This window comes from Piliocolobus tephrosceles, chromosome 4 (genome assembly GCF_002776525.5).
Source record: "Piliocolobus tephrosceles isolate RC106 chromosome 4, ASM277652v3, whole genome shotgun sequence".
Taxonomy (NCBI): domain Eukaryota; kingdom Metazoa; phylum Chordata; class Mammalia; order Primates; family Cercopithecidae; genus Piliocolobus; species Piliocolobus tephrosceles.
In genome coordinates this window covers 114,946,645-114,970,490 of record NC_045437.1, presented here as the reverse complement: position 1 = coordinate 114,970,490, position 23,846 = coordinate 114,946,645, and the positions used below count along the sequence as shown (strand labels likewise).

Genomic DNA, 23,846 nt, shown 5'->3' with positions numbered 1-23,846 from the left:
TCTACTGTTGCAAGTTTCCTATTGAATTGTTACATTTTAAGCAAGTATTTACATGTCTATCTCCTTGCTCATAAGCTCTTTGGAGAAACTGGTTTTGGTTTTTTCTTTTGTAAATCTGTAAATAATTGTTAGTTTTCTTTTGTGTCTGAGAGAGAGAGACAGGGTCTCACTCTATTACCTAGGTTGGAGTGCAGTGGCACAATCGCAGCTTACTGCAACCTCCACATCCCAGGCTCCAGCAATCCTCCAACCTTAGCCTCCCGAGTAGCTAGGACCATGCGCCACCATGCCCAGCTAATTTTTTGTATTTCTAGTAGAGATGGGGTTTTACCATGTTGTCCAGGCTTAAACTTCTGAGCTCAGGTGATCCACCCACTTCGGCCTCCCAAAGTGCTAAGATTATAGGCAGGAGCCACGGTGCCCAGTCAAGAAGGGGTGATCTTTTGTATATCTTTTTGAGCCCACACTTGGCACAGGGTATGGTACAGAGAAAAAGCTAGTTAAATATTCACAGGAATTTGGAGGATGAGGAATACCACTCAAAATATCTGTGGCATATTGCTTAAGTTTTAGAAGTTTTGTTTTTCACATTTGGATCATTAATCCGCCTGAACTTTAGTTTCATGCATTATACAAGTAGGGATTTGGCTATCCCAGTACTGTTTAAGGAATATCTAACATTTTTCCCCTGACCTGTAATGCCAAATCACAGCAGGTTTCTACATGGCTGGCAACTCTGTTTGGCTCCATGAAGCTTTGTTGACCCCGGAGCAAACACACTACCTTTCTTATTTACCATTGTTTTATAACAAGTTTTGTATATGTAGGACAAGTCACTCGGCCTTACTCTTTTCTTCGAAGCTTGCTTGGCTATTTCTGGCTCTTTATTTTTTTCATATACATTTTGCAGTCCGCTTGTGCAGTTATAACACACACACCACCATGCACACTAGTGTTGTCAAAAAAAATTTTTGGAATTGTCATAGGTCATTTGGGAAAGAATTTACATCTTTAAAAATGGAATCTTCCTATGAAATTTATGATGTAATTCACCATTTATTAGATTTCATTTGCCCTTTAAATATGCCCAGGTTACCCACCTGGTCCAAAACACCATGATTCCTCTCCTGGATAACCTCAGCATCTCGCTAAACAGCCTCTCTGCCTACACATCCCCTCCCACATAGTCTGTTTTCCATAAAGAAGACGGGGTGGTGGTGGTGGTGGCGGTGTTTTTTAAGATGTAAATCAGGTCGTGGCACTAAAGTCCTAAAATCGCCTTGTAGCACCAGTCTTGCCAAGCTCCACACTTTAATTGGGTAAATGAGTGCGTGAATGGATGCTGGCTAAGCCAGGCCCCGGGAATAAAGAAATGATAAAGAAGCAGTCCCTTAAGGGAAACCCAAATGGGAAACAGTGGCCCCGGCCCGCGCAGAGCCCCACACCACGGTGAGGATGGGCTTGGAGTTCTCCCGGAGCCCGGGCGCGGTCGCTAAGCCAGAAGCGGAGTCGCGCGCGCGGGGCGGGGCCTGGACCGGGAGGGCGGGTCCCTGAGCCTCGTAGCTCCCGGGCGCGGACGCGCGCTCGCAGGCCCGCACGAGGACGCGCTCCGGGGACGCGCGAGGACACCGTGGCGGGAGAAGCGTTTCCGGTGGCGGCAAAGGCTGCACTGAGCGGGACTTGCGAGCTGCGCACGCTGCGGCCCGGGGGAAGCGGTGAGTCGCGGAAGGCAGGCAGAGCCAGGTGGGTGGGAAACGCGCAGGGGGCCCGGCGGAGGCGCGCAGGCTCGGGCAGGCTTGGGCCGTGCACCTGCGGGCCGGCTGCCGGGAGACCCCGGGCTGGGAGGTCGGAAGCCCCTTCGCGGGCCGGGGATGCCTCGGGCCGGGGGGTCCCTGCACCTGGGGATCCCTGCCATCCTGCTGCCGGACAGCACCCCGCTTCCAGCATCCCGAGGCCCAGCATCCCGTGGGCCTCCTCTCCGGTGAGGAGAGCCCTCCGCCGCGTCCCCGCGCGCCTGGCCGCGCTGTCTTCGGCGCCTGCGTGGCGAACTCGCCGCGGGGACACCAAGATGGCTGCGTCGGGGACAGCGGCAGCCAGGTGGCCCGGTGCCTGAGCCCGCGCTCCGCGCTCTCAGCTTTGCCTCCTGGTGCTGGGGTCGGAGGGGAGACCACCTGGTTCCTGTTCTGGAACTCGCAATCCAGTAGGGAGGTGATGTGCAAGGAAGTAGATTCTTGGAATAGTAGTTGCTTTTCCCCTGAACTTTCACATCTGTCACAGGTGTCTAACCTGCCCAGAATGACAATAAACAGTCTACTAAGTGCGTGCCAGGTGACTTAGGTCCATGTAGTTTTACAGTCTTACAGCCCTGCGAGGTGCTGGGTTCCAGATGAGAAAACTGGGGCTTAGAGAGGTTGAGTGCCCAAGGTCACACAGCTGGCCATCCATAGTCCAAGGCCATCTGAGTCTCAGTCGTAAATGCTGCGTTCTCAAAGATGCTTTTCCTTGGCTATGCTGACGAAAATTGCACCCCCATTCCTACACACACCGTTTGTAACACAAACTCTGGATTGTTTCTTTAGTGTCTTTTGTCACTAGTTGAAATTAAAGGTGTTTACTTGTTTCCTTCTCCTCCTGTGAACAGGGCCTATTTTGTCTTGCTCAGCCTTTCTGTGCCTTGCACGTAACAATTGCCTGCACCAGGAAGGCCCTCAGTGAATATTTGTTGGCTGCCTGAATGAAAAAGCCTAGCGCTGCTTGACTCCAGAGCTTGGGCACTTAGCTGCTCCGTAGGCAACTCTTTTCTGAGTCCCCGTAGCTTTTTCCTTGTGCATTTCTCACAGTCCTAGTCCCTCTTCTGCCTTGACTTCTAGAATTTGACTTGGGTGCCTCTGGATTCTCCCTTCTTTGTCCATCCCCCGTTTGATCTGCTTCAGTGTTCCCGGCATTGTTATAGGTGCCCAAGGAGGTTGCAGGTAAATGAGGGGGCTTTGCAGCTCCTACAGCTTCAGACTTGATATAAAAGATGAGAGGAAACTGTTTGGGAGGATGAATGGGGTGGCTACCAAGAAGTTCTGGAACCTCAAGCAGGTTCTTTCTCTCCTCAGCACTGAGCAGGTGTCTCACTTTCAAAAATACAGTGTTTGGGCCAGGCGTGGTGGCTCACGCCTGTAATCCCAGCGCTTTGGGAGGCTGAGGCTGGCGGATCACGAGGTCAGGAGATCGAGACCATCCTGACTAACACGGTGAAACCCCGTCTCTACTAAAAATACAAAAAATTAGCCAGGCGTGGTGGCGGGCGCCTGTAGACCCAGGACTCGGGAGACTGAGGCAGGAGACTGGCATGAACCCAGTAGGCAGAGCTTGCAGCGAGCCGAGATCGCACCACTGCACTCCAGCCTGGGCGACAGAGCAAGACTCCGTCTCAAAAAAAAAAAAAAAAAAAAAATACAGTGTTTGGCAGTGAGGAGCTATCAGCTCCCATCTCAGCTCAGTACATGTTCAAAGGTTAGATTGAGGCTTTCAGGCCACATGGATGTTCAGAAGAGGGATGATATCTGTAGTTACAGTTGTCAGAGAGAAACCTATGTGGCAAGGGGTGTCATAATTCAGGATCAGTGAAATGTTTAGCATGTTCTTAATTTTCTGTAAAAGTTTTATGAAATCCCATGGGGATGGCTACAGAAAGGCACCAACTGGCAGGGATATCCCTTCCTGCTCCTCACTTTCTGCAAAGAAAGCTGAGAGGACAGCCAGGGCACAAAGGCCATAAGAGCAGACCCGTCATCGAACTTTGTTGTTCTGGAAGCCTTACATTGAAGTCAGGCATCGGTATCCTGTTGTGTAACAGTGGTGAGCTGCATTCGGTTAGAGTAGAAACATGAGTGTGACCAATTTTTCCTTTGTGGTTAAAGGTAAGAAATCAGAAGTAGTGAATCCATTGTTTTAAAAAGGGGGGAACAAAGGGCTGTTGTCCAGAAAGTGAAAAATCATTAAGTTAGACCATGTATCAAACCTGCACTTAATTACACAAAGTTCAAAGTTACTAAGTTTTTCTTTAGCAGCTGTTAATTTGTAAAGTAGTTTTATAGACTTTGGTATATGGCATCCCTGAGTTGATTCTTAAAAATGGATGGTAAAACTTCATCCAAATATGTCTAAAATATTACAGTTGGGTAGTGTTTGTCATTTTTTTGCAAGCTGATACCACCATCTCAAATAGAAATCAATAGAATTTGTTTTAACTGGTAATAACATCACCCATCGTAAGATACTGCTTAAGAAATCCACACCCATAGTTGATCTTGAGGACCGGAATATGAGCAGTGGTTGTAATGTTACATCAGTGTTGTTGGTGTTTTTGTTGTTGTTTGTTTGTTTGTTTTTTGAGACGGAGCCTTGTTCTGTTGCCCAGGCTGGAGTGCGGTGGTGCGATCTCGGCTCACTGCAACCTCTGCCTCCCGGGTTTAAGTGATTCTCCTGCCTCAGCCTCCAGAGTAGCTAGTATTACAGGGGCCCACCACCATGGCTGGCTAATTTTTTTGTATTTTTAGTAGAGACGGGGTTTCACCATGTTAGCCAGGATGGTCTCGATCTCCTGACCTCATGATCTACTCACCTCAGCTTCCCAAGGTGCTGGGATTATAGGCGTGAGCCACCACACCCGGTACATGGGTGTTTTAAAGTTAATAGAATAGTGGGATCTGCATGGGAGGGGAGGACATGGCAGTGGGAAGGGCAGGAGGCCTTGATTTTCTGTGTATTCCTGATTCTAGGCAGGCCCCACGTCTCCATGCAGAGCTATCCTGGAATAGGGAAGCATATGCAACACAAATCCGTTGCTGAATGGAAATACCCTTGGAATGAACCTAATGCTTTGCACAGAATTCAACTCTCTGATCTATAATTCGATCTCCTGTGTGACCACGCCCGTAAGAAAGGGATACTATATGCAGATGACCAGCCCAAACAGAAATCAGGGAATTTGCTTTTTAGGCTCCTTGAGTTAGTGTGATTGTCCTTGTCAGACACATGTTCTGTGGCCTCCAAAGACTCAGAATTGAGTTTCAAAGTCAGACAGAACTGTGAAGGCTGTGTCATCTTGGGCATGGCACTGAATTTCTCCGAGTGGCTCTAGAAAACAGGGGAAGATAACTTGGAGGGCTGTCATAAGGATTTAGCAATCTAACAATGCATGGAAAGCTCAGTGTCTGGTGCTCCGTCGTGTCCCCTGGGCAGTGGACAGCAGTGATTGACGGGCTGTCTCACACCTGCCTGGCCCTAGCTAAACCAACGGGGTAATCATACCCTGTCATAACTCTCAAAATACAGTAGTTTTAACCAACAGGCTTCCAGCTTAATAACATAGTTATCATTGTTAATCTTTAGCCAAGATTAAAGGTCTTTATTACTAATTCCTGATAAAGCACATTCCCTGCTAACTTGTTTTCTACAATATTTTAGAAAATTCTTTTTTCTCGAGTAGTTAAGCATTTTCTTAGCATGCAGCTAAAAATTTGAAATTAAGTTTATCTTGGAGATAAATTCTTTTTCTTACATGTTTCTGATCATCTTCAGGAAGCTCAGGCAGCCATTCCTGGCACCAGGAGCTGCATTTATGCACAGGACTGTGGCCAGTAAGGACAGGAGCTTCCACTCATGGAAAGCCAGCTTATTAATAATGATCGCACTTTTGTTTGGCACCTTAATAAAGATAAATAAAGGTCTCTTATACTCTTCAGTTTGCTAATCCTACTAACTCTATGAGCCAACTCTTATCTGTGTTTTTTATAGATGACAAAATTGAGGCTCGGAGATGTAAAGTAATTCACCCAGTCACATGTCTAGAAAGGAAATAACAGAATCAGGACTGAAATCTAGATTGTATTTGCTTAAGTCCAGTTCTCATTCCATAGGTTATCAGGGAGATTACGCCACAGGGAGGGGGGCCTCCATCAGCAGGGACCAGGCAGAAAAAAACAGCCGTGTGTTGGGTCTTTCCAAACCCAGGACCAAGCCAGTGTTGACTACATAAGAGGCCTTCAGTGGATACAGAAGGCATAAGTTAATTTTGTTTGTGAATGAATAAATAAAAAGATTTTCAGAAATCTATTGGGATGAGGCTCCATGAAACTATATTTACTCAAAACCTTAGTTAAGAGATTGAATTTAAACAGTTTTTAATTTCTCTATGAGATTATTTCTGTCCCTTTTAAAGGGTGAAATAATTTTTAAACATATATCATCTGTAAAATAATCTGTTCATCTAAATGCAGTATCATGTCATAATTGTTAACAGTTCCAGATAGCCAACATCATTGTGAGAATGTCTTTATGTGATCAAACCTTAAAGTCATTTTTCTTCTTAGCATAAGTGGCATCAGCCAACCACAGAATTTTTTAAGTCCCACTTTTTTCTCATATCCCACCAAAATTTCTTAATACTATTAAAATCCAAATATTTCTTTAAAATCATTCATGAAAAAGATTCTTAGAATTAACACCTCAATTGGCCAAGCACCAGGAAGCCACATTACAGCTATTGCAATACACAGAGACCGTCTGTCACCAATCATTTCCTTCTAGCACATCTGTCCTAGGCCCTTTCTCTTCCCTCCACACCCCATTGCATCATTTCTTCAGCTCATGAAAACTGAGCTTGCTGGACATGAGAAACCTGCCAGTGTGCTGCTGTGTAAACCATAACATTTTGCTGCTGCCTTTCTGCAGTCCTGAAGCCAGCGAGTAACTGCTCAGTAAGCATCTCTTCTACAGCTTCCCTGGGCCCCTCTGTGTCTGTGGTGGGCTGGGGCCTGCTCCCCTGTCTCCTAGCCTCTCTGAGTGCCTGAAGGCACCACCCCAGCGCTTCTGCGTAACTCAAAGCCTCAGGTGGACAGGGCAGAGGGAGCACCCTCCCCACTGACTGTCTCCTCACTCTCCCTGGCATCTCTCACTTGCTTCAGGTGCCATGAAGGTGATGAACCCACACACTCTGGAACACATTCTTTGGCGTCCTGTGCCATCTGGCCCTCTGAGGGACATTCTTCATGATCCTTGCCGCATCTGCAATGGGAATGCAAATATCTTATTCTCCAAAACTTTCTTTTGAAGCCTCTGTGGTTTCATGATTATTCACACTGTTCCCAGTGTCAATGCAAGGCTATGCAGTATGACTTCCTCCAGCACAGTCTACAGAAATCCAGAGTCAAGAAGCCTCTGTCCTAGCACTACCCCTATCCTAGGTCATGAAAGACTGTGAGTGATGTTCAAGACACCTCTGTAACAAGATGTCTGATGTTTACCCAGTTTCAACCTTTCAGGCAAGCCTAGGGGCCATAATTTGCCAGATGGATGGCTCCATAAACTAGACCATGGAAAAACGAACACCATTCCTGCACCATCACCCCCACCCCAGGACCTTGTTCCCTCCCAACAACAGTGCCCGTGGCAGCCCCGCCCCACCACCCAGCCCTGCTGACCTGTCAGTACCAGGTGTGTGAGGCACATGCCCTCAGCACATCTCTGCCTTGCCCGGGGCCAGCAGGTGTGCACTGGAATGCTATGGACCAACCAAGTTGCCTGGCCAGCCCTGACCCCGGCTCGTGGAACGGGGTGCACCCTGGGGATCCTCACGTGGTGGCCAAGGCCTTAGGGATACCAGCATCTCGCTCCCTGAATAGACTCCAGGCACAAAGCGGAGCCAGCCCAGCGCGCGCCTAGGCGCACCCTCCCCAGCCCAGGCCCCATGCAATAAGGAGTGCTCCATGTCAGCATGCTTGGTGGGCCCCATTGATTTTTAGAGAGGGGTTTTACTATGTTGCCCAGTTTGGTCTCCAACCTCCTAGGTCCAAGCAGTCCTTCCACCTCCGTCTCCCAAGTCGCTGGGATTACAGGCACGTGCCACCACGCTCAGTGCTGTTGACTTTAAAGTGAATAGGAAATAAGTTTTGGTGTTTGTTTTTGGTTTTTTTTTTAAGTGGGACTCCTGTTTTTTTAAAAATGGATCAATTTATCTGGGGTGCAAGCTACTCCTGTGCTTGAAGGTGGAAGTAAGTTCATGCGTGAAAGAAGTCTTGTCTAATTGAAACATGGCATTACGGTTAATAATAAAATGTTATCTGATCTGAGATCAGCTGTTTTTGTGAGAATTCCTGATTAGTCTGCATGTTTTTTGGGTTTTTTTAAGTTCTGGGGGCAGAGGAACACAGATCATCAAATCCAGTTGGTAGTTCTTATGCCACTATAGTACATAGTACAACTTGAAATCCTTTTTAAGTAAAGGAAACAGTGTTGTATTCATTTCCTATTGCTGTTGTAACAAATTACTACATATTTAAGTAGCTTAAAACAACACAGATATATTATCTTAGAGTTCTGGAGGTCAGAAGTCTAGAACAAGTGGACCTTCCTTCTGGAAGCTCTAGGGCAGAGCCCCTTTCCCTGCCCTTTCCAGGTATTAGGGGGTGCAGCTCACAGCCCAGCATCACTCCAACCTCTGCTTGTTCCTACATCTGTTTCTTTGCCTCTGCCTCTTCTGCCTCCTTATTTCTCTTATAGGGACCCTTGTGATGACATTGGGCCCACCAAATAATCCAGGATCGTCTCTGCATCTCTCAAGATCCTAAATTTAATCATATCAGCAAAGTCCCTGCACCATGTAAGGTAACATATTCATAGTAGTAGGTGTTCAATAAATAGATATTAAAGATAGCAGCATTTTTTATTAGACCTTCTCACAGCTTCCGGGGATTAGAATGAGACATCTTTGGTGGCCATTATTCTGCCCATCACAGGTACATGCGGTAGATGCTTCCACTGCCGGGATTTCGGTGGGTTTGACTGGAGTCTGCAGATAGGCAGTTGGAGTCAAGCACTCCTGCTTCTTCCCTTGCTGGAAAGATGCGGTGGCTTTGAGTGATATCCCAGAATCTTGATTCTTCCGTCTGTAAAATGTGCGTAGGATGTCTGAATCACACTGTTGTGAGAAGTTCTAGATAGAATATTCTCTAATGTTGCAAGCTTAGGCCAGCATCTAGCCCAATTCCTTGTATGTAATGGAAATTCTTAAGATGTTAGGGTTCCCCTCTCCATCTCTCTCCTTTTTCCTTGCCTTCTAAGGAAGACATTCTTTGTGAGGCCTCCACAGCATTCTTGATCACTTGTACTGTAGAGTAACCTTAAGGTTATTGTAGTATAGAACTTCATAGTGTGAAGGTCAAGTTTTTATTTAAAGGAAAAAAGGGAGGGGTCTCCAAGATATCATTTCTCTGCAGACATTAATTGGTGTCATACTTCAAGAAAAATGGCCAGAAGAGAGTGGTGAGTGGAAAGCTGGCCAGTGCCCTTTGAGCTCTCCCAGACTTGGTTCTGCCACCAGCATCTGCCATGCAACCTGGGCAAGTTATTTCCCCACTGGACCTCAGCTTCCACATAATAAGCACATTGGAGAAATCATTTTTAAGACTATCCAGCTCTTATACATGATAATACTTAAATTTTATAGAGTAACCATATTTTTGGCTGGGTGCAGTGACTCACACCTGTAATCCCAGCATTTTGGGAAGCCAGGGCAGGCAGATCACTTGAGCCCAGGAGTTCGACACCAGCCTGGGCAATACAGTGAAACCCTGGCTCTACAAACGGTATACAAATTTTAAGAATACAAAAACTAGCTGGACATGGTGGCAGACGCCTGTGGTCCCAGCTGCTCGGGAGGCTGAGGGGGGAGGATCACCTGAGCCCGGGACGTCAAGGCTGCAGTGAGCTGTGATTGTACCACTGCACTCCAGCCTGGGTGAGAGAGAAGACCCTGTCTCAAGAAAAATAAATAAATAATAAAGTAACCAATTCTAAAATAAGACCATGATGGCAGCAACTTGCCCTAAAGGTTGTCCTTATGTTTAACAAATTAGAGATAGTTATTAGGAACTAGAATTATATAAAAGCTACATATTAATTTTTGTTTTCATTATTTATGTTAAGCGTAAAGGAAAAATACTGACAGTGAGAATTATAGTTAAAAGGGAAAAGAGATTACTTGGTATTCAGTTTTCTGAGAACAACCCCTATCAGATCTGCACTAGGGAACGTCACAGATGACCTAGGCCCGAGGGCAGGCACCGGAGGGTAGAGAACGGTGCAGGGAAGGAAATGGCTCCCAGCCTCATGTACAGCCACAGCCTGGGGTCCGTCCAGCATGAGGTCCACACCCGGAGCACATGCTGAATCCCACGCCCAGCCTTATGTTGAACCTGCTGGATCAAAACCTCTAGAAGGAGGATAGTATTTGTGTTTATAAGAAGCTCTCGGCCGGGCGCGGTGGCTCAAGCCTGTAATCCCAGCACTTTGGGAGGCCGGGACGGGCGGATCACGAGGTCAGGAGATCGAGACCATCCTGGCTAACATGGTGAAACCTCGTCTCTACTAAAAAATACAAAAACTAGCCGGGCGAGGTGGCAGGCGCCTGTAGTCCCAGCTACTCGGGAGGCTGAGGCAGGAGAATGGCGTAAATCCAGGAGGGGGAGCTTGCAGTGAGCTGAGATCCGGCCACTGCACTCCAGCCGGGGGACAGAGCGAGACTCCGCCTTAAAAAAAAAAGAAAAAAAAAAAAGAAGCTCTCCAGGTGATTTTGATGTGTTCCATTGGTTCAGAACCATCAATCTGCACCAGCAACTTTGCAGGAATAAACAGTTTCCTGAGGAGGGGAGGTTTAATGTGTTGTTCCGTCTTGCTACTACCATCATTGCTGTTAAATCCACCTCCTCCCCCTTCACTATCCAAAAATGGAAATGACCGGCTACCAAGGTGTCTTCCTTTTGGCCAGTCAGGCTACCAATAGATGTACCTCTCATCTTCCAGGATGCCACTCTCTCCTGGTTTGCCACCCACCAGTCACTTCCCAGCCCACTTTGCATGCCTTCGGTCCTTTCTGACCTCTTCACACCAGAGTCCTTGGATCTCTTCTCTATTTGCGTTCACTTCACTGGTGATCTCATCACATCCCATGACTTTAAATATAATCTCTGTCTGACAACTCCCACGGATAATCTCCAGATTAGACTTCTCCCCTGAACCTAGACCTGCTCATTCTCCTGCCCACTGGACATCTCCACTTGATGCCTCCTAGGTGCCTCAGACTTACTCCGGACAAATCTGAACTTCCTGTCTTCTCCATTGGCCCTCTCCTCCTCCAGTTTTTCCAACCAAATACCTTAGGAACCTTGCTTTTTCTTTCTCTCACATCCCACGTCTAAGGTGTCAAGAAATCCTGCTGGCATCATTGAAGAAATACCAAAGATTCCAGTACCTCTTGCCACCTGCGCTGCCCCCCGGCTCTGTCTGGATCTCTGCAGGAACCTTGCAGCTGCTCCTCCTGTGTCCACTCTTATCTCCCCGTTGTCTGTTCTCCACACAGCAGCCAGAGAGATCCTTTCAAATTGTGAGTCTGTTCATTTCAGTCCTCTGATCAGAACCCTCCGATGACTCCCATTTTTTGCAGAGTGAAATGCAAAGGCCTTACAGAGGCTACACGACCTACATCATCTGACTCCAACCTAAGCCATTACATCTCTTACCTGCTCATCTCCCATCTCCTGCTTCCTCACTCCACTCCAGCTCATGCCTTCTTGCTGTTCTCTGAAGTCACCAGATGCATTTTTGCCTTAAGGTCTTGGCAATACCTTTTCCCTCTGCCTGGAATGCTCTTCCCCTAGATATCCACACGATTCAATTCTTCACTGTCCTCTGGTCTTGCTGCAGTATTTCTTTCTCATTGAGACATGCCCTGACTACCTTATTTAAAAATGCAAGCACTGCTCATGATCCTTCTTATCCTGTTCTGGGGTTTGTTTGTTGTTTGTTTTCCCCAAACCATTTACTGTCTTCTAATATAATGAATAGTTTACTTATCTTCTGTGTTTTTTGTTTATTGCCTGTTTTCCTTTCACCTCTGCCATCCCAGCATCAGCTCCAATAGGGCAGGAATTTTTGTCTTCTTTGTTCACTGATACAGCCCAAGAGTCTGTCATGTAGTAGGTGCTCAGTAAATAGATATTAAAGATAGCAGCATTTGTTTAGGCCTTATAGGAAAAACAAAGCTAGCAGATGTTTTTTTCTCCTAAGTATTTATTCTGTTATGCATTTAAACTATGGTCTACTTAAGAGTAGGAATTATGTCTTTTATTGGCTCATTCAGAAAGGGGAGGAAATTAGGCCAGATTTTCTGTCTTATTCGGTTGTATGATTGCGTATGGCATTTATTTGATGACCTCTAAGGATAGAAACAAATGCTGTGTAATACACGTAATTGTAGCTTCAAAATGTGGCTCATGGACAGGGGCCAGCATGTGAACCCACCTGCTTGAATTCCCCTGCATGCCCTACAGGTTGCTAAGATGCCTCAGCAGAGCCCAAGCCTCTGTAGACAAGTCTGAAAAGTGCTGCTTTTCAGAATATGAACTGGACTCTGCTTTTTGTAATACACTTGATATATTCTAATTCAAAATGTAGTCGTGTCTGCATACAATGACATACATTTCTTGTATCCCCATGATGGTGGTAGCAAGAAGGAAGACACTGCACAACACATTTAACTCCCCTCCTCGGGGAACTGTTTATTCCTGCGAAGCTGCTGGCGCAGATCGATGGTTCTGAACCAGTGGAACACATCAAAATCATCTGGAGAGCTTTTTAAACATGTACTGTTATCCTCCTAGAGAGTCTGATCCAGGAGGTCCAGCACAAGGCTGGGCATGGGATTCAGCCTGTACGCTGGGTGTGGACCTCATGCTGATGGGCACCAGGCTGTGGCTGTACATGAGGCCATGAGCCATTTCCTTCCCCGCACCCTTCTCTACCCTCCTGTGCCTGCCCTCAGGCCCAGGTGGACTGTGATGTCCCCGGTGGAGATCTGATACAGATTTTTCTCAGAAAATTGAATACAAAGTATTCTCTCTTCCCTTTTAACTGTAAGTCTCACTATCACTACCACATCCCTATTTCCTTAGAAGCTACAAAGTTAAGATGGACTTGCAGCCTTGTGTCCAGAAATTTCCTAATCTGAAAGTCTGCACCTGGGCTGTAAATCCGGGCTGGCTTTCTGTGTCAAGAATGGGATGTTTCATTCTGTGCCTTAGGATTTCAAGTAGCAAAGTTTCTGACCCTCTGCGATGATAGATAACAAGATTTCTCCGTGAGATAAGAAAGCGGTGGTCACAAAAAAAGAGAACTATGATGACACCACAAAGCTGCATTCTGACCTTGGGGAAAATAGGCTTCCCATTAGCTTTGTAGCTGGCCTTCTCTGTGTTTGTTACCCCAGCCTGCTCTAGGAATAGCAGGGCTGATTCTTACCTTCTCACTCTCACCGCCCTACTGTTTTCCATATACTAGACTCCTCACATCCGCGGACCTCACATGCTCAGTTTTGATCCTGTGGTCCATGATATGTGTTAATTGGAGATTTTGAGAAAATATGCCTTACAGGAATGCCCAGCATTTGCATCTGACATCTTAATATACCTCTGAACCTATAAAGCACTAAGAAAGTAACTTAAGGAAAAGTGACCTGAAAAGTGAATTAAAATTAAAACTGGTATTAGAAATGTAGGGAAGGGAAGCAGGTATAAGTAAGCCATGGTTTGAAACCTTCATAGTCGTTAAAATCCTTTGGCCTACTAATATCACGCAGAGAGAGCTAGTCTGAGGAAATCACTAGCTGTAAGGACAAAGATGCATAGACAGGGATAAGCAATTATATGTCATGATGAAAAACCAAAAACCACTTAAACATTGAAGGTGTAGTTATATATCCAAAATGAACAGCGGCCACAACGATGCTCATGAAATAAATGCAAAAAAATCGGGATCTTAAAATACACAGTGTGATATCAACTATTTTTTTAATTGTATAATAACATGTATAGAAAATATCTATAAGGAAAGGTACCAAAAAGGTTAATGATCTGAAATCATTAACGATGATTGCAGAGCGCCTGGATTATGGGAGATTTTGTTTCTTTATTCTTTATTTTCTATAATAAGCTTGTGTTTTTCGGAATACCGCAGTAAGCATCTATTACAACAATACAAGGCAGTTCTAAAATAAACATATATTACTCAGAGAAAGAAATTAATTACTTTTGGAAAAAAAGTAATGCTCTTTAGCCAGAAAATAAAAATTTTATGAGGATAATTATATGCTACAGAGCTATTCCTATTCATGGGGCTGTGCAAATGTGTTTTTCCCACTATGTTCCTGGTAGCTTGAAGAACATAATTTTTAATTTTTGATTGGTGGTTTATGTGCTAAACAAGGCAGAATGAATCTGCATCTTTTTTAGTTGTGTAATTTTTAGCATTTAAACCTTTTTAAAATCATTAGTCATCTCTACTAGTAGGAATAACAACTTTAGTAGGCTTTAAACAACTTTAGTAGTTTGACGTTGGTTGTTTCACTCAGAAAAATGGGTTCAAACTTCAGGCCTTGTTACTGTTATTATTTTTAAACTTTTTTTTTTTTTTTTAGAGACATAGTCTTGCTTTGTCACCCAGGCTGGGCTGCAGTGGCATGATGACAGCTCACGACAGCCTCCAACTCTTGGGCCCAAGCAATCCTCACACCCCACTGGCACCTCAGCCTCCTGAGTAGCTGGAACTATAGGCATGCACCACCATGCCTGGATAGTTTTTTAAAATTTTTTGTAGAGATGGGGTCTTGCTTTGTTGTCCAGGCTGGTCTCAAGCTCCTGGACTCAAGGGATCTTCCCTCCTCGACCTCCCAAAGTGCTGGGAACATAGGTGTGAGCCGCCGCACCTATCCTAAAACTTTTCATACCTTTATTTTCTCCAGCGTAATTCTAGGTATTCAACAAGTAAATATTAAAATACTATGTACTTATAAAGAGAAATATGTAGGAAACTATTGAAATTTAGTTAAGATCAATTGAGATTTATAGACAAAGTTAGCTTTGAATTTAGATGGCCTTTTTGCCATTTATAGCAAAATTATCTTTATAAATAGGAAGAGTACGTAAACCTTTACTTGAAAATTAAAAGTGACTATAAAGTTTCTAAATATGTAGTGACATTGTAAGCGTTACATGAACTTGCCTTTTTGACTCTTTGCAGTCCGGGACCATGTCTGGAGAACTGCCACCAAACATTAACATCAAGGAACCTCGATGGGATCAAAGCACTTTCATTGGACGAGCCAATCATTTCTTCACTGTAACTGACCCCAGGAACATTCTGTTAACAAACGAACAACTAGAGAGTGCAAGAAAAATAGTACATGATTACAGGTAACATTAATTATTGTTTTTTGGTTTAATGTATAAATAGATCATCATGTTAGGCTGTTATCTTTAAACCTTCACTTAGTGATTTTACAACTTTTTTTTTTTTTTTTTGCAATGGAATTCTTTTGACCAAAAAAAAGAAAGGAAGAGTAAAAAGACTTGTTGTATCCCTCATTGCTCGCCCTTAACACAAATATCTAGGGTTCATATTAACCTGACAATGAGAGTCACCCCTCTTTGTTGTGGATACAAATCCCTTTCTGCTGGCAGCTTGCCTTCTGTTCTCCAATAGCACCACCACCTCTGCTATGACATCCACAACCCCTCCATGCATTTTTCTGTCTCTGGACAGAAACAGCATTATGCAAAAACAAATTGCCAAGAATCAGGGGTAGTTTGGTTCCTTCTGAATTATAGGCCCAGTAAGTAAAATCCTGTAGGTGGAGCTCAGATGGCAAGGGTGCTGCTGGCAATGCCTACAGGGATTGCAGATGTGGGATGCACGCCATCAGCTGAGAGAAGCAAACAGGAGGGAAGAGAAGATGCTACCAGTGTAGAGATATTCCAAGGCAGCAGTTGGCCACTTTTTCTGTAAAAGATCACATAGGAACTATTTCAGGCTTTGTGGGTCACTGTCACGTATTACTCTTAAATTTTTATTTGTTTTAACAATCCTTTAAAAAAAAATGTAAACACCACTCTTACCTAGCAGGGCACACAGGCCACGACCGGTAGTTTGCTGACTCCTGCGCTAGGGGAAAGTCAGTCCAAAGCTGGGGACTGGATTGTTAGAAGCTTTGTGCCTGAACGTGCCCAGAAGTGATACATCAGAAGCAGGTCCTTAACCATCATCTAGGTAGAGAGAGAACCAACGACAGTCAATAAACACTAAGTCTGGCCAAGTACTGCCATGTGCCAATGTGTGTAAAGAGGGAATACACAAACAGCAGATACACAAACAGCAGAACATCCTGAAGCCTTATGAGAAAATAGTGAAGACAGGCAAAAGCCATAGAAAGCGGAGAGGTTGAGATGAAAAGACAACTACGTGGTTGAAAAGAAGATGGCATAAGGAACATTGCCAAGAACCTAAAAATATGATTGAAATTGAAAGGTTTACTGGAGGCAGTGGTAAAGAACCAACATGAGAAATCACACAGTAAGAAAAAGAATTACCGGCCTGGCATGGTGGCTCACGCCTGTAATCCCAGCACTTTGGGAGGCCTAGGTGGGCAAATCACAAGGTCAGGAGATTGAGACCATCCTGGCTAACACGGTGAAACCCCATCTCTACTAAAAATACAAAAAAATTAGCTGGGTGTGGTGGCGGGCGCCTGTAGTCCCAGCTACTCGGGAGGCAGAGGCAGGAGAATGGCATGAATCCAGGAGGCGGAGCTTGCAGTGAGCCAAGATCGCACCACTGCACTCCAGCCTGGGCGACAGAGCGAGACTCTGTCTCACAAAAAAAAAAAAAAGAAAAAGAAAAAGTAGAATTACTGATGGAGAGAATGAACCTGAGAAGCTTCCTGGGTGAAGACCAGAGGTCGGCAAACTTTTCCATAAAGGGCCAGACGAAAAGTATTTTAGGCTTTACAGGCCACGCATTCTTTGTCACATATTCTTGTTTGTTTTTACAACCCGCTAAAAATGTAAAAGCTATTCTGAGTTCACAGACGTAGAGAAACAGGCCAGGCCATGGACTGGTGTTTGCCAGTCCCTGATATAGATGGAAAAGAAAGGTATGAAAAAGACTTTATAAGAGGAAAAGAGAGTAGAGACTGAAGATGAAATTAATTGGTGCTCCTAAAAGAGAAACTAGAAAAATTGCAAATAAGCAATATTAAATGTATTTCATAGCAACAGAAAGTAAAATGGAATTTTCCTCAGGTGAGGAAAACCATTTCTCTAATTAAAGAGATATGCCCTATTTCAAGCAGAGACACCCACATATGGCAATTTTTTCCCTTTTGTTTTTTTCTATAAACTTTTAAAACTTCCAAAAGAATCCATGAACAGGGAAACAAAACAAAAAAAGCTATTAAAAAGGAACATGTCAGAAAGGGCTCAATCTTTTCATCTTTATACTGAATGCCAGAAGATAGTAAGCAGTGTGTGCAAAGTTCTCAAGAGAAAGAATTGTCACTTGGGAATTTTAGAGCAGATCGTCTATTTCCAACAGCAACAGAAAATATGCAAGTGCGGCCAGGCACAGTGACTCATGCCTGTAATCCCAGCACTTTGGGAGGCCAAGGTGGGTGGATCGCCTGAGGTCAGGAATTCAAGACCAGCCTGGCCAACGTGGTAAAATCCCGTCTCTACTAAGAAAAGTAAAAAAAATTAGCTGGGCGTCGTGGTACATGTCTGTAATCCTAGCTACTCGAGTGGCAGAGGCAGGAGAATCACTTGAACCCAGGAGGCAGAGGTTGCAGTGAGCCGAGATCGTGCCACTGCACTGCAACCTGGGCAACAAGCACGAAACTCCATCTCTCCATCTCAAAAAAAAAAAAAAAAGAGAGAATATGTAAAATATGCAAGTGCATCAAACATAAACTCTTCATAAAACCTTCTTGGGTGGTCAAAAGATAACACAAAATAGAGTTAAAAAAATAAGCCATAATATAAGGAGATTCCTCAAACAGTGAAACCTGAATCACCATGTGAGCCAGCAATCCCACTTTTGGATATATACCTGAAAGAAATGAAAGCAGGAACTCGAACAGATGCTTGTACACCCATGTACATAGCAGCAGTATTCACGGTAGCCAAAAGCTGGAAGCAACCCAAGTGTGCATCAGCAGAGGAGTGGATGAGCAAATGTAGTCCTGCCATACAATGGAATCCCATACCATGAAATAGTATTCAGCCTTCAAAAGGAGGGAGATTCTGATGCATGCTACTACATGGTTGATCCATGAAGACATTATGATGAGTCAAATAAGCTAGTCACTAAAGAACAAATATTGCTAGTTTCACTTATATGAGATACCTAGAGTAGTCAAATTCACAGAGACAGAAAGTAAAGGGGAAGTTGCCAGGAGCTGGGGGAAGAGGGAATGGGGAGTTAGTGTTTAATGGGCACGTAGTTTTAGTTGGGGAAGATGAAAATGTTCTAGATGTGGTGGTTTGATAGTGGTGATGACCACACAATAATGTGAATGTACTTAATGCCACAGAAATGTATACTTACATTTAATGTATACTTAATTGTATACATTAAAATGGCTGGGAGTGGTGGCTCATACCTGTAATCCCAGCACTTTGGGAGGCCAAGGCAGGAGGATCACTTGAGGTCAGGTGTTCGAGACCAGCCTGACCAACATGGTGAAACCCCGTCTCTACTAAAAATACAAAAATTAGCTGAGCATGGTGATGCACACCTATAATCCCAGCTACTCGGGAGGCTGAGGCAGGAGAATCACTGGAACCCGTGAGGCGGAGGTTGCAGTGAGTTGAGATCGCACCACTGCACTCCATCCAGCCTGGGCAACAGAGCAAGACTTCATCTCAAAAGAAAAAAAAGGGGGAGAGGGGTTATAATGGTAAATTTTATGTTATGAATCTTTTACTACAATAAAAAAAGAGAAATATAAGAACGTCATCATATAAATAGACAAGTGATGAATGTTGAAACACATTAAATTAGAAACAGTTGTACCTCTAGTATGAAAGAGTATATATAGAATAAAAGAAATTAAAAGTGGTTTTTTTTTGGTTTTGATTTTTTTTGGTTTTTTTTGAGACGGAGTTTTTCTCTTGTTGCCCATGCCAGAGAGCAATGGCGCGATCTCAGCTCACCGTAACCTCTGCCTCCCGGGTTCAAGCAGTTCTTCTGCCTCAGCCTCCCGAGTAGCTGGGATTACAGGCATGTGCCACCACACCCGGCTAATTTTGTATTTTTAGTAGAGACGGGCTTTCTCCATGTTGGTCAGGCTGGTCTCAAACTCCCAACCTCAAGTGATCCGCCCACCTCAGCCTCCCAAAGTGGTGGGGCTACAGGCGTGAGCTACCACGCCTGGCCTTAAAAGTGTTTTATAAAAAATTGTAATAGATAATTGGGCATGGTGGTGCGCACCTGTAATCCCAGCTTGAGAGGCTGTGGCAGGAGAATCACTTGAACCTGGGAGGCGGGGGTTGCAGTGAGCCGAGATCGCTCTGCTGCACCCCAGCCTGGGCAACAGAGCAAGACTCCGTCTCAAAAAAAAAAAAAAAAAAAAGTAATAGGTATCTGAATCTAAAGCCCTAGATTGTAGTGTCAAAAAACAAAAAGGAAATGGAAGAATTAAAACATCTTGTCTCAAATAGGAACAAAACTCAAAAATATACATGATTTTGCTCCTTACTGTATTCAAGAAATGCATTAACATGTTTTATTTTAAAGTTTGTAGAATATGCATGAACAGAAAATTGTAAGCCTTAATAATTTACTAACATACCAACAAATTAAAACATTTTTAAATGAAATCAAAGACTTTAAAATTGGGTGGAAACACTTAAAAAGCTCAGTGATGACATGACACCCCACTTAGAATACCTGAAGCTTGCGTGGTGTAATTGTACTTACGAAATTACAATACATTTTTCCAAGAATCCCTAAATGTCTCCCTTTTTTTTTTCTCTTCACCTTTTTAAAGCATATAGACCCTTAAAGTCTGGGTGATAAATTGACTAGGCCCGTTCCAAATGAGCTTTGGGGTATTTGTTAGGTTCTGTGCTGATATATACTCTTTTTTTTTTTTTTTTGAGATGGAGTCTTGCTCTGTCGCCCAGGATGGAGTACAGTGGCGCTCCAGCTCACTGCAACCTCTGCCTCCCGGGTTCAAGCAATTCTTACTGCCTCAGCCTCCCAAGTAGCTGGAAATACACGCGCCTGCCACCATGTCTGGCTAATTTTTATGTTTTTAGTAGAGATGGGGTTTCAGCATGTTGGCCAGGCTTGTTTTGAACTCCTGGACTCAAGTGATCTGCCCATCTCGGCCTCCCTAAGTGCTGGAATTACAGACATGAGCCACCATGCCTCACCTATATACTTTTATATTTATTAATTAGTAAGCCAGTTGTTGAATCAGTATTTAAGAAATAACTCGAGTTTCTTACTTCCCCTCAAGAGATAAATCAGCCATGAGCCTTCTGGGGAGATTAGCTCAAGGGCTAGTTAGGGTTAAAGAGATATCATGTTTTAAGTATGACTGCCAATATACAGTTCTAGTGGGATACCAACAATGCTATTTTAAAATGAACCAAAAAGGAAGTAATAAAAATGGCTAACATTAAAAAGCAGGACAAAGGTAATTGCAAATGAAAAGCAAGAAATCGCAACTATGGGCAAATAGATCCAAATATCTTGATATTGATAAAGATATAGTGAATGCCGAACAGACAGTATTCATGAGCCGGTGGTGTTCCATCAAAATATACAAAGAAAGGGTGGTTAGCAATACAAATAGAACTTGATTAAAACACAATCGTAGGGCTGGGTGCAGTGGCTCATGCCTGTAATCCCAGCACTTTGGGAGGCCGAGGCAGGTAGATCACCTCAGGTTAGGAGTTTGAGACCAGCCTGGCCAACATGGTGAAACTCTGTCTGTACTAACACAAAATGTTAGCCGGGTGCGGTGGCGGGCACCTGGAATCCCAGCGACTTGGGAGGCTGAGACAGGAGAATTGCTTGAACCCAGGAGGCAGACGTTGTAGTGAGCTGAGATCGCACCACTGCACTCCAGCCCGGGTAAAAAGAGCAAAACTCTGTCTCAAAAAAAAAAAACAACCCACAATTGTAGTAGGAAATTCTAACATACCTTTTATCATTTTTGATAGATCATCTAATCACATTAGAATTTTTATGCTCTTTTAATTCTTTGATCAAAACAAAAAGAAATAAAATTACAAAGTAAAAACATTGAGAAAATTAATAAGAAACCTTAAGAAATTGTACTCAGGGGAAAGATTATAGCTTTACATATCTCTGTGATTAAACAATAAAAGCCGACAATGAATGAACTGAGAATCCAGCCTAAGAAATTAGAGAACAGAATAATAAGAAAACAGCAAACCCTGCAGGGTACTTCCTGAGTGCTGGATACTGCTTTAATCACTTCACATTTACTAATTTAACCCTCACAACCTTGGAAGGTAGGTAATGTTATTTCCATTTTTCAGATTGAGAAACAGAGGCATTAACAGAATCCTGCTGCAGTAGGCGGTAGAGCCAGGACTGAAACCCAGACAATCTGACCACAGAGTTCATGCTGTTAACTGTTAACTACTACATACACTGCTTTTCTTTTTTTTTTTTTTTTTTTTTTTTTTTTTGAGACGGAGTCTCACTCAGTCGCCCAGGCTAGAGTGCAGTGGCGTGATCTTGGCTCACTGCAAGCTCCGCCTCCCGAGTTCACACCATTCTCCTGCCTCAGCCTCCCAAGTAGCTGGGACTACAGGTGCCCACCACTACGCCTGGCTAATTTTTTTGTATATATATATATATTTTTGGTAGATATGGGGTTTCACCATGTTAGCCAGGATGGTCTCGATCTCCTGACCTTGTGATCTGCCCACCTCGGCTTCCCAAAGTGCTGGGATTACAGACGTGAGTCACTGCACCTGGCCTACATACACTGCTTTTCAAAACAGAGAGGAGTTAATTTTAAAAGTCAGAAATTAATTAATAGGATTAAAAAATAAATGTAAGAAATTGTCCTTTGAGAAATCCAGAAAAGGATAAGCCTCTGGTAAGTCTAACCAATCTAAAGGAAACAAAAAAAAACTCAAAATACATAACAAAAGGAGTAAGAAAGCCACCTGAAAGAGAAATAGAATATAAAAATAAAGCCTACTATATAGCTTTTTTGCTGAAGATTTTAAAAGTCTTAGTGAAATGTATAACATTCTATGAATACAGTATATAGATTACCAAAACTGACTCGATCCAAAAGAAGGCAGGGAAAGGGGGAAAAAGGGAATGAGGAGGAGAAGAGACAAACAGAAAACAAACAGCAAGATGATAATAAAACAAAACTCTTTCCCACAAAAATCTCAAAGGCCAGATGGCTTTACACAGGTAAAGAAAGAATTTTTTCACAGGAAGAATATCAAACCAGCCAGGCACAGTGGCTCACTCCTGTAATCCCAACCTTCCCAGCACTTTGGAAGGTTGAGGCAGGTGAATCACCTGAGGCCAGGAGTTCGAGACCATCCTGGCCAACATGGTGAAACTCCGTCTCTACTAAAAATACAAAAATTAGCCGAGTGTGGTGACTCGTGCCTGTTATCCTAGCTACTCCGGAGGCTGAGGCAGGAGAATTGCTTGTACCCAGGAGGCAGAGGTTGCAGTGAGCCGAGATGGCACCGCTGCACTCCAGCCTGGGCAACAGATTGAGACTCTCAAAAAAAAAAAAAGATACCAAACCACAAACTCCAGCAGAAAGCAGAAGAGTCAAGAAACACTTCATCATGCATTTCCTGAAGCTACAAATACCCTGATGCAAAACCAGAAAAGGGGATAAGAGGAAAAATGACTAATACCCCTGGTAAACATAGACACAGAAATTCTTAACGGAATTTAACAGATCTACCCAGAAAGGGCAATACCAAAATAAGCAGAACTCAAGTGGACTTATGACAAGAATGCAAGATTGGTTTCACATTTAAAAATCACTGTATCAGGTTGGGCACAGTGGCTCACACCTGTAATCCCAGCACTTTGGGAGGCTGAGGCGGGAGGATCACAAGATCAGGAGATCGAGACCATCCTGGCTAACACGGTGAAACCCCATCTCTACTAAAAATACAAAAAAAATTAGCTGGGCCTGGTGGCGGGCGCCTGTCGTCCCAGCTACTCGGGAGGCTGAGGCAGGGGAATGGCGTGAACCCGGGAGGCGGAGCTTGCAGTGAGCCGAGATTGTGCCACTGCACTCCAGCCTGGGCGACAGAGCGAGGCTCCGTCTCAAAAAAAAATCACTATCAGTAGACTAAAACAGAAAACCATATTACCATATAAATAGATGCAGAAAAAGCAGACAAAATCCAACATCCATACCTGATACAGCTGTCAGCAAACTAGGAATAGAAGGGGAAGGTACAACTACAAAAGCCCTACCACTAACATCAGACCTAATGGTGACAGTATGAACACGTTCCTTCTGAGACTGGGGAGCAAGGCGAGCATTTCTGCTCTCATTACTTTTCTTCAGCATTGTGCTAGAGGTTCTAACTAGGGCATTAAGAGAAAATTTAAACTTTTTTTTTTCAAAAAAGGCAAAGATAGGACATGAAAAAGTAAAACTTTCCTTATTCACAGAAATTGTGATCATCTATATAGAAAGAATTTACCAGGCCAGGCGCAGTGGCTCATGCCTGTAATCCCAACACTCTGGGAGGCCAAGGTGGGTGGATCACCTGAGGTCAGGAGTTCAAGACCAGCCTGGCCAACATGGTGAAACCTTGTGTCTACTAAAAATACAAAATTAGCCAGGCCTAGTGACGCATGCCTGTAATCCCAGCTACTTGGGATGCTGAGGCAAGAGAATCACTTGAACCTGGGAGGTGGAGGTTGCAGTG

At 44.0% G+C, this 23,846-nt stretch overlaps 1 protein-coding gene across 8 annotated transcripts in view; it reads left to right on the top strand.

The window, feature by feature from the left end:
* Window positions 1-1,482: 1,482 nt before the first annotated feature.
* Window positions 1,483-23,846, top strand: part of SFXN1 (sideroflexin 1) — a 52,077-nt gene continuing 29,713 nt past the window's right edge. For 2 of the 8 annotated variants that reach the window (XR_002725005.2, XM_023185117.2), the window contains exons 1-2: window positions 1,483-1,715; window positions 15,124-15,296. Coding sequence is in view for 7 of the 8 variants with exons in the window: in XM_023185117.2 (XP_023040885.1) it covers window positions 15,133-15,296 (164 nt within the window). In the remaining variant the exon portion in view is untranslated. Of the gene's footprint in view, window positions 1,744-7,979; window positions 8,659-11,251; window positions 11,435-15,123; window positions 15,297-23,846 lie in introns of those variants that run through there. The other 6 variants (XM_023185118.1, XM_023185122.1, XM_023185123.1 and 3 more) reach the window with 6 other exon arrangements.